We start from the raw sequence: 17,115 nt of genomic DNA, 5'->3' as shown, positions 1-17,115 counted from the left end.
ATTTTGACGGATTAATTTGCAGTTTTGTAACATTTATCAAGATTATCAAATTTAAATCCAAATAGTAGACGCTATTAAACGTCATTACCTCGAGAAACCTAAGTCATGATCAAAAAACACTTTCTACATAATATAATAACAGAGGTCATTAACGTAACGAAACATCCAAATCATATAATAAAGTGTGTACATAATATAAAGTTTTAATAATAGAGTATCTACATAAAAAAGTATATACATATCAATAAAATAACAACCTAATATAACATTAACCTAACACAAAAAGATATGTACATAATATAATAACGAATGTACATAATATAATGAAGATTCTATATACTCCAATAAAGATAACGCATATTATAATACAGATCCATCATTCTCTAACGAAACAGAAGATAATATACCAACGTAACTACATGATATAACAACAAAAGTACATAACATAATAACGTAATAAAAGACTCATGTTAAGGCAGCTTTGGAGTTCCATACAATAGTTCCATGATTATTCTACACATACGCACCAAGGAATGGCTTATACACGCGATATAATGAGAGTAAATCAACAAAACTTCTCTACGTTTACATCGAAATATCACACTAAAACTTAAAATTATATTTAGAAAACATTCGTTCAGCTACAAAAAGATAAAAGAATTGCACTTCTGCAAAGGATTGTTCAAGAAAGTTAAGAAGTGTATTGAAAAGTGTGATGTTTGCCAACAAAAAGCGTCTCTTAAAAAGGCAATGAAGCCGGTTCATCAAATTAAAGTACCTGAAGCCACTTTCTCGAAAATCGGAATGGATCTATTGGACGATTAGAAGAGACAGGAGCTAGTAGGTTAAATTGTTCGTGTTTAGTTCGCTTTTTATGCCCCACTCCAGGGGTGGGGGTAGGGACTGGGACACATATATTTACTCTTTTCCGTCCGTCCGTACGTACGTTCGTACGTCCCCTAAAGCTTATGTCACACGATCAGTTAAAAGTATTTAACTCACATTCATGAAATTTCACACAAATATTTAATACCATGTGAAATTGTGCAGAGGACATACGTTGCACTTTATTGCTACCTGAGATTTAGACACATGCTATCGTAGTGTTCCTTGTGAAAGTGTTGTATAATTAAAGAGAAATTTGATTTGAAAGTATTTCCTGTGCAGTAAACGTTGATAGCTTCAAAATATACAATTTGCTTTTGGATCAGATTAAATCAAAAACTTTCTTATGTTTTGTATATTTAAATTGTATTCTTTGACAATTTCTTGTTCTTCATGTTTGTATGTTATATATAATTCTGTTATTGACTTAATCTCGTCCAAAATTAGGTTTACTGTGTACCTGAGCAGTAACTTTGACTTTTGTGACAATAATACATATTAAATATGAGTGTGAGTGTGGGTTAAATATTAGGATCATTATTGAGTTTGGGTCTTCTAATTTTAATTTTAGTAACTTATTTTTTCTTGTTGAAAACTCGGAATGTTCTAGAATGGGAAATTCCATTAAGTGACAGAGTATTTCCAGAAAGATGGTAATTGCGATCTAAGTTAAGTAAAGGAGTTTATAGTCTTGTCTTCTTGAGAAAGTACTCATTCTTGCGATACTATCAGTAGCGGAATCATTTGTATTATTGTCTTCAGTTTTGAGTTGGGTAGAATTATTTAAATTATTATTCTCTGGAATTAAAAGTGCTCAAAAATATTCTTGGACAGAACAATTAATTTCGAGTTATAGTAAATTCAAACAGGGATATATTGGGTTATATTATTATGTTTAATTTGAAGACATAGCACATCATCACACCTCAGGCCACTGATACAATACTACATTCAAGACTACAGGCACTTCTACATCTTCGTTGGTACATCTTTTTTCGAGCACTATTGGAATTTAATTAAAACTTTATTCGTTTTAACTATTTGGGATTGAATTCGTAATACTGTAAGCTCTTTTACAGCTTTCACTTTTCTTCTAGGGAAATATACTATTTATTGAATTTATAAACCATGTTGGTTTTCACACTTTCCTAAACTTAGTTTCATACTATAGAGTCGAAATGCTTGCTTCCAAGCTCTTGTTATAATTTTTAAATATTGGAGAACAAACAAATAATTTAAGGAATGTGTATACCGTTTTACATTGACTTAATAGAAGCGTGGGATGATTCAATTTTCCACATAAGTCAGTCACACGAAAGAAGCTATGGGATAAAAAGAAACAAACTTGAATATTTTAGAAATTTTACCATACAAATAATTAGATCTAACATGCTCTAATATTGAAAGAAGAAAATTGTTGATCAACTCTATGATAAGTAATTTACTTCACTCGATTTTGACGACCTTGAATGGACATACCTTGTGTTTTGGTAGTAAATTACCCGAACATATTATATCATTATTGGCATCAACTCTTTTGTTGTAGAAAATCACATTGTCCATCGGATTTCTGTCACCCATGCAATAGTCGAAACAAATCAACTGCAAGCAACAATACAAATAAATGCTTTCTGATCACTCTCTAGCACAAATTCTACCACAGTACACACATTATTTAGTGTGTAAAAAATGGTATCATCAGGACAAAGCAACCAAGAATCAATAATTCGGATACTTGATGTTTATATCATATTCAATTATTTAATGTTTAATGAAACTGTAAAATAATCTTAAGAACCCCTGTTTCAATGATTATATAGGTTGACCAATATTTAGTATATAAAACTTACTATTTGTGACATTTATAATATATCGCATGTACTGATGGTCCAATCTTATGTAACATACATTATTTGTGAAGACTATACTTATCATGATATTGCGTATAGTAGGAACATAATATACGCCAAACCCCATTATGTATTTTGTGTAATATATCACATATGACTAGTTTACATACTTTTAAAAACCGCTTGTTTAAAAATTATAAATAGCTTTCTAATATTAAAAGTAATTTAATGTATAATTGTTAAATATAAATTTTAGGTATAGTAATACAAATAATGAGGATTTGGTGATTACTCTGTATATATGTATGCATGTATGTATGTATGTATGTATGTATTATGTATGTATGTATGTATGTATGTATGTATGTATGTATGTATGTATGTATGTATGTATGTATGTATGTATGTATGTATGTATGTATGTATGTATGCAATTATTGATCTCTTTCCTACCACCACTGCAACGTTTTCATGAAATTTTTCAATCTTCTTCTCCATCGTCGTAATGCAGTCTTCTTTTACTATCATTGCATCAGTGCGGCTCGTTCCACGCTTAGAAAAGTATTTACAACGTATAAACAATTGTATGATGTGACATAATATCTCGCTGTCCGTCGATTCGTAAAGAAATGTTTGAGTTTCCAATATCTTCTTATGAGTGATATTATTGATTGAGTCAGTTTTTATCTTAGAACGGCAAGCAATAATGAAAATGTTATGTAACATTTAATACATACTTGTATAAAATTTACTTGTCAATAAAATATACAGATATAATACTTTTTATTATACAACCAGGTTGCAAAGAAAATTTCAATATTCAGAGATACACAGGGACATTATTATTGGTATAACTCAAGCTCTTTAAAAATCAGGATGAAGTGACAATATTTAATTTGAAAGTGCGGTCTTTACGATAATATTATGAATTTAATATGAGATAGAACCCAATAGTGTAGATTTCCTGAATATTTTTTCTTACTTCGCAAAAAATAATAACATTTGTGACAAAATAATGTGTTACCTTCAAATGCAATTCACGATGCATTTTGTAAAATTGTCGGCTATCAATCTTTTGCATCAGTTTTACAGCATTGCCTATTGGGCGCTCATGCTGGCTGCCATTTTTGTCATTAATGTATCGAATGGGCGAAATGATATCATCCGTAAGTTTCATGTACTTGTCAGTGTCAGCTTCATCGTCTTGCGTATATGTCACGATAAAGGACTCAAGTTGTTCGTCTTCGTCTGGAATTCTCCTAGTTTCTTTCACTGGGTAAGGACTAACCTTGAAAACTTCACATCTGAAATCATGTGATGTGTCATATATACATGTTCTAGATGTACGTACATTCTTAATTTTGCGGATGAGTGTTATGTATGTACGTAAGTATGTATGTATGCATGTATGTATGTATGTATGTACAAAACTGACAAATAACAGCTCAAAATTAGTATCTAATTAGCCGGAGCAATTTCAACTCAAATACATAAACACAGAGAAAATATTTATCTGAAAAAATTCCTGAAACACGTGATACCTTGCTGGATAAAACTTATATATATGTGGTGTGATGTGAATTGGATTTTTAACTTTGCTTTAACAATTTTTTAGTCATATCGCTAGGATGTCTGCAATGTGGCAAATTATAGTGATGTCTAGCACTGGGGCATCATGCCGCAGACATGTAGCATGATGTCCCACCCAGTCACATTATCATGACACCAGATTGACCTAGTCCTAACACTAACCGTACTTACGTATGTATGTATCTATGTATGTGGAAATAAGAAAGATATATGTATATATTTGTTGTTAAATCCGTACGGTGTATGTTAAGGCAATTTAGTCACAAACATGATTACATTCTCACTTTTTTCAATATGTTGAGGGATATATGTTGGTTTATAGCGATGTCATGGTACCGAATCTTGCCGGAAATCAAGTTTGGAGATATATTGGATATTAATTGTATAATTACTTGGCCTGATGCAATCCATGTGAATGTGTTTTATGTTTGAACTATATCCTCGATATTATTACATCAACAATTCAAATGTGTACATCAACGAAATAGTCATAAACAAGTAATATTTACTTACCCTTGAGTCATCGACTCTGATCCCGAGGCCTTCAAAATATCTTTTACCCTATAAAAAAAACTTTGTCAAATGCTGAATATTACTTAACAAATGCATATAGATCGATTGTAAATATTTAGCAGCAATTATAAATAAAACGTTAATCAATATTGGCAAGATTATCCAAATAACACATATACGGTAGGAATGTATTTCACTCATGCAATATGGAAAAGTGTGTCCGATACCTATGTATGGCGGATGATACGCTGCACATTTGTTAATGCGTATTGGTCAGACATTTGTATATTGAAGATATGATCTTTTATTTTGTGATCCATTTTTCCATTAATCCAAATGATATTATCCTGTCATATACCAATACATTTTTATATAGCGATGGATTTACGTTAATAAATCTGTTGTTGAAAAGTTGGCAGATTATACATTCATTACTTGTTACTGATCTTGTGCAAATCTTATTCAATTTACGCGTTTCAAAAAATACATCACTCCAGAGTTTCATTTAAGCGCTGGATACTGCTCAGTTTGTGCGCATATATAATTGTTCACGATTCTAAATAATTGCATCTTTGATGAAAGGAAAACTATACACGAAAAGGATCATGTTTAGATCAGGTCATAAATGACAGACTGTCAGTAAAAACGACGTTTTCTGTGTACAAACAATGATTTCGTTTCTCTCATTTTTTTTCACATAGATTATTAGAATGCTCATAATAGTTTATAAATGCACGGGCATTTATTATCGACTTCGATTGGTATTAGCACTTTTCCTGCCGAACGGAGGCTTTGTGCAAAGTGCGCTACAATGCGTAACCTATCTGGAGACAAGGCACTTCCGGTGAACATCTGCATTAAGAAACAGACTGTGTAGTGTAAATTGCGCAGCCCCGTGCACTGTTTGTACATTTGCAGAATGTTCAATTAATTTCTGACATAAGTACGTGATTTTGTTGACAAGTGGCTGGCAAATGGTAGTTTGGAGTTGCACGCAGGTGATATTGTTCGCTCAGTATTAATCATTAACATCGAGGAGAACATATACTTACATCAGGTTCATTGAAACTATGACTCTGTGCAGATAGACACATCGCTGTAAGGTGACCCTTGCTTGGAACATGCTGTAAAACATCCAGGCATCCTAAAGTTTGGAAGACGGAAAATTATTATTTTGAGAAACCGAAATTTGGCTTTATCTACTATCAGACACATACAGTCGTACAATTCGTCCAAACTGTGTCCAACGTTTGAGGCGTTCATTTTATTTCCATTGGATTTAAAATATGTATTTCCTGCGCAAACTAGTGGTACATTATATCTGATGAAAACATTAGGTGACAGGCTTGTGCATTGACTTCGACCAAGAAATAATATTTGCAGCATTGTAAGTTAAATGTAAGATATAGGTAATTGTTAGAATATTGAAATGGCTAACAATTAACAAGACACTTAGACGACTCACAAAAATCATCATGTAAGATATAAACTGATTGAAAGACCAACTGCTTTGGATGTGTAGCCAATCTAACAACGGATTGTTTTATTGATCAAGCAAACTATAATGCATCTGCAGACTTCAGTGTAGTAATTGTAATGACATTTTCAATAGGTTTAGGCTATCGTTTGCATAACGTAACATTTATATTTTTCTTGGTATAGTTTCGTTTTCTAACGACACAATTCTGTCATGGTAACACTTTTACTATTTAATCGACTTCATTTCTATTGCGTACTGTTAAGCGGAGGTTCCATAAATACCATTTAGAAGACACGTAAAGACGTTGAATATGAGTCTGTTGGGCGGAAGCTATGAGAGGGACCTACGGGTCAAATCTCCAGAAGCTCTTGCATTATAAGCATTCAGGTGTATACTATTTACCAATTAACTGTAAATTAAACCTACCTGAGGAAAATTTATGGTTGTTTGTTGGAAATGTTTACGTCATGGCGTGGGAAAGGGGACGCTAGCCGTTGAGTACCAATTCTGTATATTCCGAGTATTCAGCTACTTCATGTTATACTGAAGTGCATCGTTTAGCTTAGTTTACGTACCTTTCTTACTGGTTTGCATTCATACATTTGCTTCTTCATTCCATTTGAGTATCGTGCCGTTTAACATGTTGCAAAAATGTCAAAAGCATTGTACTTTTATTTGTACCTTCTCTGGATATCCTATTTGATGGACAGGTGGTTCACCCGTCCTAGAGGTCAATACAACTCTTGCTCCCAAGATGGCCCTCTCGCTCAAGAACCTTTCATGCATACCACAATACATGGCGTCTCTGCATAAATAGTCCCATTTGTCGACATCAATTGAGTTTTCCTTATTTGACACAATCTGAATTCAAGAAAGAAATGACAATCCTGTAGGCGTCCATCTTCATGTAGGTTGATTGAGATCGTAAGATAAAGCAGCATGTTTCCTTACCCAGCACTTGTAACCTTATAAACACATCAACGCAACACATTAAAAATTATGGGAAATCTGAAAATATGCATTCCCGTTAATATACAATACTTGAAGTTATATTTATTCCCATAGTTTAATTTAGAAGAATCACACTTTGTGAAACTTTAAAAGTACATGTTGAATAGATTCGACACAGAGGGTGTTCTTTCCAAATATACGCAGTATCTCAGAACTATGTGCAGGTGTTTGGATTTTAAGAAGCGATTTGTGGATACTTTCAGATTTGCCTATTTTGAGACTAGGTTAAATTAACAACTACTATCGTGTCACTTTCAGGTTGTCCAAACGAGGCTGGTTTGTGGAAAAATAATATTATTATTATCCACCTTAATATTCTATCTTAATATTCTAATTCCTGATATATATATATATATATATATATATATATATATATATATATATATATATATATATATATATATATATATATATATATATATATATATATATATATATATATATATATATATATATATATATATATATATATATATATATATATATATATATATACTTTAAGACATGATTTAGAACCTCGAAAAGGTATGCCTTCTTCTTCTCGTCATTAGTCATCTTTGAGATCTTTTTGCCCTGAAAAATGTTACGTGAATATGAACATGCGCAACATGCATATTTTGAACGTATGCTTTATTAAAATTCTTACAGTTACCGGCCAAAACATTACATGCCAATGTGAAATTCTAGACAATGTATGATTCGAATAGGATAGTTGTAATATATTTGTTACTGTTCCCAAGATCAACAAAAATAATGCAATCATAAGGCTTTTTGTATCGATGTCAAGAATCCCAAGCAAAGACAACATAATACAATCTCAAAAAAAATATCGGAAAATTACAACAATATGGAATACATACTTTCATGGAATCGACCTACAGACAAAATATTTATTTTAAAGGGAAGACATTTGATTGCATCTGCATTGCTGTTAAAGACTTATTACTCAAACTAAAGAGTCTCATCATGACACCTGTTTTCTTCTAAATAATATGCGAGTATACGTACCATTATCAATCTCATGATAAGTCGCAGTGACGCGTTTCCATTATGTAGATTTCCTTGGATTTCTGGATGTTTGTTGAAGATCCTTTTGACTAATAGACATGAAAGATCTTTATGCTGTAATGACCAATGTTATAGCCGTGAATTCTATAAGTTATATATGTGTGTCTCATATGAAAGAGCAGTCAACATATTATATAAAAGAAATCTACATGCAAAAATAAGTAATACAATTTATTGTTTTCAAAATAAAAGAGCAAAAGTCATAAGAAAAAATATTTTGCAATGATGGGCTACTTGTTAAGAGGAATACGAAGTAAGGAAATAAAATTTAAATTCTTTACTCACATAAACAATAAAATGGTCACTGTCGCCAGGTATCCAACATATTATGATCGATATGGTACTTGCATAAATACTTTATTTAAGAAAACATTACCTTTAGAATACACAAATATGTAAATAAAAATTATAGTACGTTAACCTTTGTAGGCCTGCATAAATTGGATGACCAAACGTTTGGGACTTGTTAATTGTCCACTCATACAAGTAATTATGGTTAGAGTTTGTGCCAGCGAAAGTGCATCTGTTAAAAATAAAAAACCTAATTTTCTTGGCATGATTTAGGGGTCGCCTTTTATTCCGGTACCGTCCTATTCAGGAGTCAGCATCTTTATTAGTAACCGTGTTATCAATAGCCCGAAGTCAGAATGTAGTTTGTTCGAATCTGGCGCTTTAGATTTGTCTGTATCAGCAGCATATAGGGTGAACATACCAGTTTTTGATCAAGTCCATTAGCGAAAATAAAGCTTCCTACGAAAATGAAAAATACAAGGTCAATAACGCCAAACCGAAGTCTCTAACCGACTGAGAATTCTCTAATTTGCTTAGCTCATTTTTGTTACTTTATCCTTGTCTCTCGTGTTTTCAAATTTGTATGCGTGTTCGTTTACTCAAAGGACACTCATTGGTGGTCGTTACCGTCTCTGCTGCTGTTTCCTAACCCAAAATTTTGTCAAGACCTACACGATATCGCGACCAAGGATGATGTAAATTTATCGTGATAAATCTGTGTGGGGTAGCTTGCGCACGTGGACTTAATCACGTCCATATTCCTGAACACCAAGTCAGATGAATGTTTTGCAGAGTACGTGTATCGAATCCATTAAACACACTAAAATATTGCATTTATCTCTGATCACTTTAGGTATGTGTATATACCTCTGAATAACATAAATCACATCTGTGTTTTTGTGTCTGCCGCGAGAAGATATCCAAGCTGAATTTGAGTGTTTGTCCAGCATTACATTATCGTACACTACGATACTATTAACAAATCCATCGAGGTCATATACGGATGGTGCTTCATCAATAGCGGTGATAAAATCAACAATATCATTACCATCCTCGTCCAACAATTTTGCGTTTTCATTAAAATCTTTAAGCACATCATAGCAATGCTGATCATCTACGGATTGTGACACTGAATATAAGTTATCCTACTTGTTGAGCCATCTCATTATATGATTAAGTAATAATTGCGTCTTACCAGACCCAGATGGGCCTATGACAATTGCTCTGATACAGTTTGGTAGCTCTGGATGCTGTTTGACTGGCTCTTGCTTTCATGTCGCTGAGAAATCAATGATATTCATGTTGTACAAATACAATAAATAATATGGATTTATATTCTATTCGATGCAGAGCATCTACCCCCACAAGTGGATTAACAACAATAATAAAGAATAAAAAGTGCGCACTTACTGGCAAGTGTGTGAAATGTGGTACAAAAAATACAAATTTTTCTCCCTTGACGAGTCAAGGAAAACAGGTGGTAATATCGCGGCTTCACTGTGTAAATTACCAGGAGCTCCATGGGCTATATACCATGAGAATTACTTCTTTCTAGATATAATTATTGTGGTCCTGGAACCCGACTTGATGTCGACTTGATGAATGAGACAACCCAAAACCTGGAGAATATCCAATAAATGTGATTGATCAAGCGTGCCAAGTTCAGGATTTACAACAACGGCATATTACAGATGTCAAGCTTATTCACTCGTTAAATTCCAAAAACAACTAAATATCTCAGAAACAAACTTGCTAGCCTCCTAGTAAAATCTGCGATGAAAGGTAGACTAGTATTAGTAGCCTGTAATTAATCAACCGATTATTATTATTATAACGGAGTAGATTTATTATAGCCCAGGAGGATATTGGAGGGGTAGAGCAGCAATTAGTAAACTTGCTGCCAATTGGTGAGCACGACAGGCAATATGGCAATTTTACCTACCACCACCTAAACAAATTCAGTATGCACATTTTGATGGCAGTGCTCCCAATGAAGTTCATCAGGCAGATATTTAATTTTTACCACACAATACTATTAAAACACGTTGACGTCAATCACGCACATACAAATACGCGTTAGCAGTCGTTGACGAAACAAGTAGATATAAAGAAACAGAACCACTATCAACTAAAACAACAACTGTGGTTGCATCTGCATTTTAACTAATGTATCAACAATGTCCTTGCAATGGCCACAGTTGATACAGTTTGATCATGGCAAAGAATTTATTGGTGCAGTATCATCCCTGATGAAACAACATAACGTCAAAATCAGACGAGGACATACAGAAATACATCGTGATCAGGCAATCGTTGAACGATTTAATCGAACACTTCATGAGCGGTTATTTGGATACCAGTATGCGCAGTAAATATCCCTGAACAAAGTTCAGAAAGATATAAAACCTCGTAAATGGGTTGCAAGACTAACAAGTGTAATAGCTGCGTTAAATAATGAAATTACTCGTGCAATTTCTAAGAAACCGATTAATGCGATCACAAAAAACATGCACCAATACAACGACATGACTCCTTCACAAAACAAGCAGTACTAGGTAATGTGACTGTATGATATTTGTATGAACCTGTTCAACTGGAAAGGGTTTAAAAAAGGGGCAACTGATCCTATCTGGAGTGTTACGACACATACAATTTCCAGCTGGCAAGAACCGCTGGTAGATCTGCAATATACAGACTAGATTCAACTGCTCATCAAGATGGATTTGTACGTGAACAATTACAATTAATTCCTGAAGACAGGCAATTACCACCGCGTTCACTTTTGTGAACTAGCGCCTCGACGTCAATCGCATTGAAGGCAGGACAACATCACATTTGTGCGTGTGTGACCAAGACTACTATTAATTATATCTACTGTAAACTGTCATGGATTGATATTCAAATACTGCCACAACATTAGTGTGTTACAGCTCGCACAACGGTTATACTGTCGCTATTTTAATGTCATGATACATTCAGCATTGTGATCAAAGTTGCGTTTATTGTTTGTCACACTGTTTAAAACTAATTGTTTTCTTACTACATCATTGTTGATTTCCTGAGCTTGATTATTATTCTCTGTGAAGTCTACGATAGCCCTCTGCAGCTTAGATATTCTTCTGTCTCGAGACACTGCGAGATAAAGTAAATTTGACCAGTTGATAGGATTGTCAACAATCCAAATATTAGTATCCGAAATAGTTAATCCTTCGACGAATGCATTGTTATAACATATCCTAGCGTCCGTGGAGTTTTGTCCATTGTTAGCGCGCTCACAGCACATTGACAGGAACTAAAACAATATCATTTAAGCCACAATTTTGTTTACTACCGCAACCAGGAATTTCAACATCGATATTTTGCCGTCGAGGATCCTGCTGGGCGATAACACAATGGTATGGGTAGATTTGAAAAATTTTCTTTATGTAACAGAAATAATTGTTGTTGAAATATATCACGAACTATCTTTCTACTAGCAACTATCAAAAAATCTGGTCTCCATATATTCCGAAATTTTTCATAGGAGTTTCCGAAATTATCTCACGCGTTATTTCTCACTGAACTTTACTTGGTTGTAGTATGATTGATTTCTTAAGATCTCTTAATTCTGGATCAAGCGCTTTATCATCATCACTTATCCACTTATAAAAAAAAACAAACGTATTCAGCAATTCATGTGGAGACAATCCAAGAAATGGTGGTGGTTGACCATGATCGCCACACATGATAACAGCAGCATTTTTTGGTCAGCAACCAATTAAGAAATACTTCTAATGTTTACATCGACACTGTACATATTTCAACCCAGATAATGATCTTTGGAACATATTTTTTACCCGTTCGTTCAGGAGTCCATGTATCTCCCTTCCATCGGAAAAAGCTGTGAATAGTATGAGATTTAACTCCTCGTTCGTTCATTTCTCTGGCGAGTCTATGTGTAGGGGCTAACACAATTATATCAAGTCCAAGAAATAATTCGATCACACATGTTGTTTTACCAGAACCTCATAGTCCGTTTAGATAAACAGCTTTATATTTCGTTACGGGATCATTTAACGATGGTGCTGATTATACTGATATTTGATTTTTTTTTCACGATATGTATTTTATGCTGAACATCAGCTGTTTCATCATATCTGTGTAATTGTTCTCGTTTCTTTCTCCGTCCATCCCATGATGATTCAGTGCCGATATTCAGATGTTTCAATCGATTTCTATGTTTCTTGTCGATCTAAAATGAATATGTTGCTTCTCCGACAGCGAGTTTAGGAAATATGTTCACCATCGACAGTAGGTTTATTGATACGTACGCAAGCATGGAAGATCTTAAATCAGTAAAATGAGGTGATTCACCATCAATGTAACTCACAGGTGTACCTAATTTAGTTCCATCTGACATGTAAGATTTTTCTCGTTTAACTCATGTATTCTTCTTAGTCGTATCAGCAATTATAATCTAGGTCAGCATCATCTATAACTAATGGACAACAATGTCGTTTATAATCACGTGAAGCACCTTGTGTGAATTTGTAAATTATCTTTCTACCAAGATCTTTAGAGAGTTTATTCTCATAATTTATTTTATTTTCATCTTCTATGGAATCCAAAGAGTATTTACTCTTCCGGTAGCCAAATTTGCTTTTGTGAACAATAGGATATTAATGCCTCACTTATTATTAATGATGTTAGTATTTTTAATCAAACATATATCGTAATAATACTACTTGTGCCCACATTTTTTTCTGAAAAGTGTTTACCAAACCAGAGATAACAAATATGATGAAGACCTTCAGCAAAACTGAATGAAGTAATTTGTGCAAATCCAGTTATATCAAAAGCTGGTAAAGGTCCATGTATCGATACTCTGATCATCTCGTGTGTTGGATGTCCAAATCTCTTAAAATGATCCGAACACTTTCCCATTCCAAGAAATCTTCCGGGATAACATGCTGCCATATCAAGTGATATCATATCTCATCAATCTTAACTGATATTCCATAATCAACCGAGCCCGTATTCGACACAACTTGATATTATATCATCGGGAAAATCAAACCGAGTTGGTTACCATGAATTTCTCTCTTTAGCGAGATGGGCCGCGACTGATGGAATCCTAAAACCATTACTGAGCAACTTTTCATGATCGTTTGTATTTCGACGCAAGATCTTTCAATTTTCTATGAGGAAATTATATTCGATAAATCTAAACATTAGGTCTTATAAACTCATCAGTTTTCTTTTCCCTCTATACCATTAGGTTAAATTAATTCGTCATAATGTTCTTCAGAACTCTGAAATAACCATACTGATACAGGATCAATCTAACTTATTTCATTAATAAAATCAAATATATCCCCTTGGTAAAATCTAACGGTTTTATCTCTTGGAAATATTGTTATAGCAGAAGTCCAAGCATACGTTTTATGATCAACGATATTTATCGGAGCTCCTTTCGATACATATTTTGGTTCGTATAATGCTTCATCTGTTATTGTTTTTAGTATTATTGGGAATTTGGGTACTTTTTTAACTTAGAAACATCATCTATTGTAACTCCTTTATATTTGACTGATTGAGCCCATTTGTCTATTTTTTTACGTCGTAGATCTGTTACGTTATTTCCACATGTTGCATTATAAAATGTTCCATTACTCGTTCTGCTACACAATTTATTTTCGAAAATTTCATTGGTTTAAGATCGTCAACGCTTGGTTTACCATTCAGAGGAAATATTGCATAAACAACTGCGGTCACAGGATACACTAGTTCTTAATACGGTTTGTCAATACCAAATCAACATTCCTAGTTTGGAATTTTCATTTAACGTAACAATATTTCCAGTATGATGTAATCGAACAGGGTCACGTTTTGTTACGGATACTCCAAGTATCGTTTACTTCCACGGTATCTACCGCTAAAATAATCGTGACTACATTATTTTTTATACTTTGATTGTCGAGCAAATTAGTAATCGTCGCCGCTCGTTGTTCATTCACTATATCATCGGTAACACCTTCGGTGTTGCGCATGATTCTGAATGTTGACCACACATGAGCTGCACCATCTTGGCGTCATGAATACTTTTAATCAGAGTTTTCTTCGGATCAACCGGGTTCTTCTGTCAAGATCGAATCTAGCTTTAGAAGGTTCGATTGCAAATAATCTCTCAAACTCTTCCATATTATAGTTAAGACAAGCATATATTTAAATTGAAATATAATAATATATATAATGATTAAACAAAGAATAACTGTAGTTCCTTGTAACACAGCTTGCGTAAATGAATTGTGAGGACATCATATGCAAATCGTGCGAAGAGGGAGTCTAGGACCAAAACCGTGTTTGAAGTTTGGTGTTGGGATAGAGACGACTTGCAGTTGTGTGTGCAATGTGGTGGTAAAAATAAACTGAAACTATATTATGATAAACAAATAACGCGGGCAATAAGAAAGTTATAAACAAAACATTGAAGTCTATCTCGCTAGATTTTCAGTTCAAAACTAAAATATTTAGACAAATGATACTATTATATACAATGCAGCTAAAATGAAATTGTGAAACATCCCATCATCATGGATTATGAAGCATCTGGAAGGGTTATCATAACGAGCTCCCAATTAAAAAACCAGTTGGTGCTGTCATTAATACTGGTTATCTCAAATTTCGTGCTGGGGGAAGACAAATAAATTTATTTTCGAGAGTTTTCATGGACTAATCGAAAAGGGCTTGCTGATTGATCATGTTGATTCAGATCCAGAATTAGCTCTTTAAATAATTTACACAGAGTCCGAGTTGCCAATTTGTTGGTACTGGTAAGCACAAATTAATTGCAAGAAGAGCTATTAAATCAGTGAACGTGGAGACTTGTGAAGAAATAACATTTCAATTAATGAATACAGCTGGTAAATATTTTGTTATTTTCCTACCTTCAACACAATGTGTGGCGGAGGGTATAATTAATTTTACATTTTCAAAGAAATATAATCAGCGAATAACATCTCAGTAGCTCCGTATTGTGTAAGGTGCAAACACTCCGGATGAAGGGAGATAACTCTGTTGGGTAAAGGATAGAGCGATTAAAAAGTTATATCGCCTGTATTTGACGATAGCACTCGCTTATAAGTAATTTATTTTTTTGTAATTTTTTTCCATCGTGATGCAAATAAAATAACCAAATCATTTTTTCAAAGAAAAACAAACAAAGTCATCTTACTTCTCAAGTATAACACTATTGCAAGACAGAAAATCAACGTCAATGACTTTGTCATCGGACAAATTCAAGGGATACAACTCTGTTAGGTAAAGGTAGAGCCTGTATCTTATAAATAACTTTTATTTACTGAAAAAAGTAATGATTTTTGGTTGAATTTTTAAGAACATTATCCTTACTTTTCTGAATCTGTCAGGTTTTTTGCTTTCTCTAAAAACAGCGAATAGACCAGGCCCGTTGTGTGAGCTACTTTTGGACTTCAATGTATTGGTCACCTTATATGACATAAGATCCATGCTATCATTGGGGTCCGCCTAATTTTCTCGAAGCTCAACATACAAAATAAACCCTCCCACCATGTCACCACGTGTTGCGTGCTCTTTTGCTCTCCCCGGGGTTGATTATGAACGTGAAAAGGACCCCCGTCCATATTATTAGGTTTGTGTTGTGTCGTTCTTGGAATTAATTTAGATAAGACTATTTGTGCCGTCATTACAGCTAAGATTGTATATAATGCTGTAAATAGCTTAATATAATGCTGTAAATATGTTACTACATGTTGTGCCGTCTTTAGAGCTAAGATTTTATATACTGTAAATATTTCGTATCGCCCTCTGGACTTAGAATGTCATTAGCAAATATAGGATTTCACATGGGAGTTGTGCCGTCCTTAGAATCAAGATTTTATATGATGCTGTACATATGCTACTATAGTTAAGATTGCATATAGTGCTGTAAATAGCTTGATAATGCCGCAAATATGCTACTATAGTTAAGATTGTATATAATGCTGTAAATAGTTTGACATAATGCAATAAATATGCTACTATGTGTTGTGTAAATATTTATCAGATATTTATCATATAATGGATTTCGAAAATATGAATATTATTATTTATAAAATTTAAAACAAATTACATGATAATGGTATAAAACTTTCTGATTCTGAGAAAATTATTTGTGATTTTGAATAATTACAAAAACGAAAATTTGAAGATAGATATACACTACCAGCAGAAGACAGATTCATTAAGCTGATTCAACAATCTATGTCACAATCCTTGGAAAGTGTTAACACCGAATAATAACACGTATAATATTTATTCTGATTTAGATTATTTGTTTGTTCCTTGACAAAATCAAGGGGATGAGAATTTCATTATTTTGTTATCATTTACCCCATCAAATTATGTACAATGATTTTAGCATTTCTGACT

The 17,115-nt window shown here is 33.5% G+C and overlaps 1 protein-coding gene across 2 annotated transcripts in view; it reads right to left on the bottom strand.

The window, feature by feature from the left end:
- The window catches only part of LOC149791743 (deoxynucleoside triphosphate triphosphohydrolase SAMHD1-like), a 73,138-nt gene that overhangs the window by 10,717 nt on the left and 45,306 nt on the right, over positions 1–17,115 (bottom strand). For both annotated transcript variants that reach the window (XM_089969256.1, XM_089969257.1), the window contains exons 7-14: positions 8,338–8,451; positions 7,846–7,902; positions 7,000–7,179; positions 5,891–5,982; positions 4,839–4,886; positions 3,760–4,039; positions 3,189–3,287; positions 2,365–2,487 (exon numbers count right to left, since the gene is read on the bottom strand). In XM_089969256.1, the coding sequence (XP_089825382.1) occupies positions 2,365–2,487; positions 3,189–3,287; positions 3,760–4,039; positions 4,839–4,886; positions 5,891–5,982; positions 7,000–7,179; positions 7,846–7,902; positions 8,338–8,451 (993 nt within the window). The remainder of the gene's footprint in view (positions 1–2,364; positions 2,488–3,188; positions 3,288–3,759; positions 4,040–4,838; positions 4,887–5,890; positions 5,983–6,999; positions 7,180–7,845; positions 7,903–8,337; positions 8,452–17,115) is intronic.

Source organism: Sinohyriopsis cumingii, chromosome 9 (assembly GCF_028554795.1).
Source record: "Sinohyriopsis cumingii isolate HCF-2022 chromosome 9, ASM2855479v2, whole genome shotgun sequence".
NCBI classification, from domain to species: domain Eukaryota; kingdom Metazoa; phylum Mollusca; class Bivalvia; order Unionida; family Unionidae; genus Sinohyriopsis; species Sinohyriopsis cumingii.
This window is presented reverse-complemented; position numbering and strand designations above follow the sequence as displayed.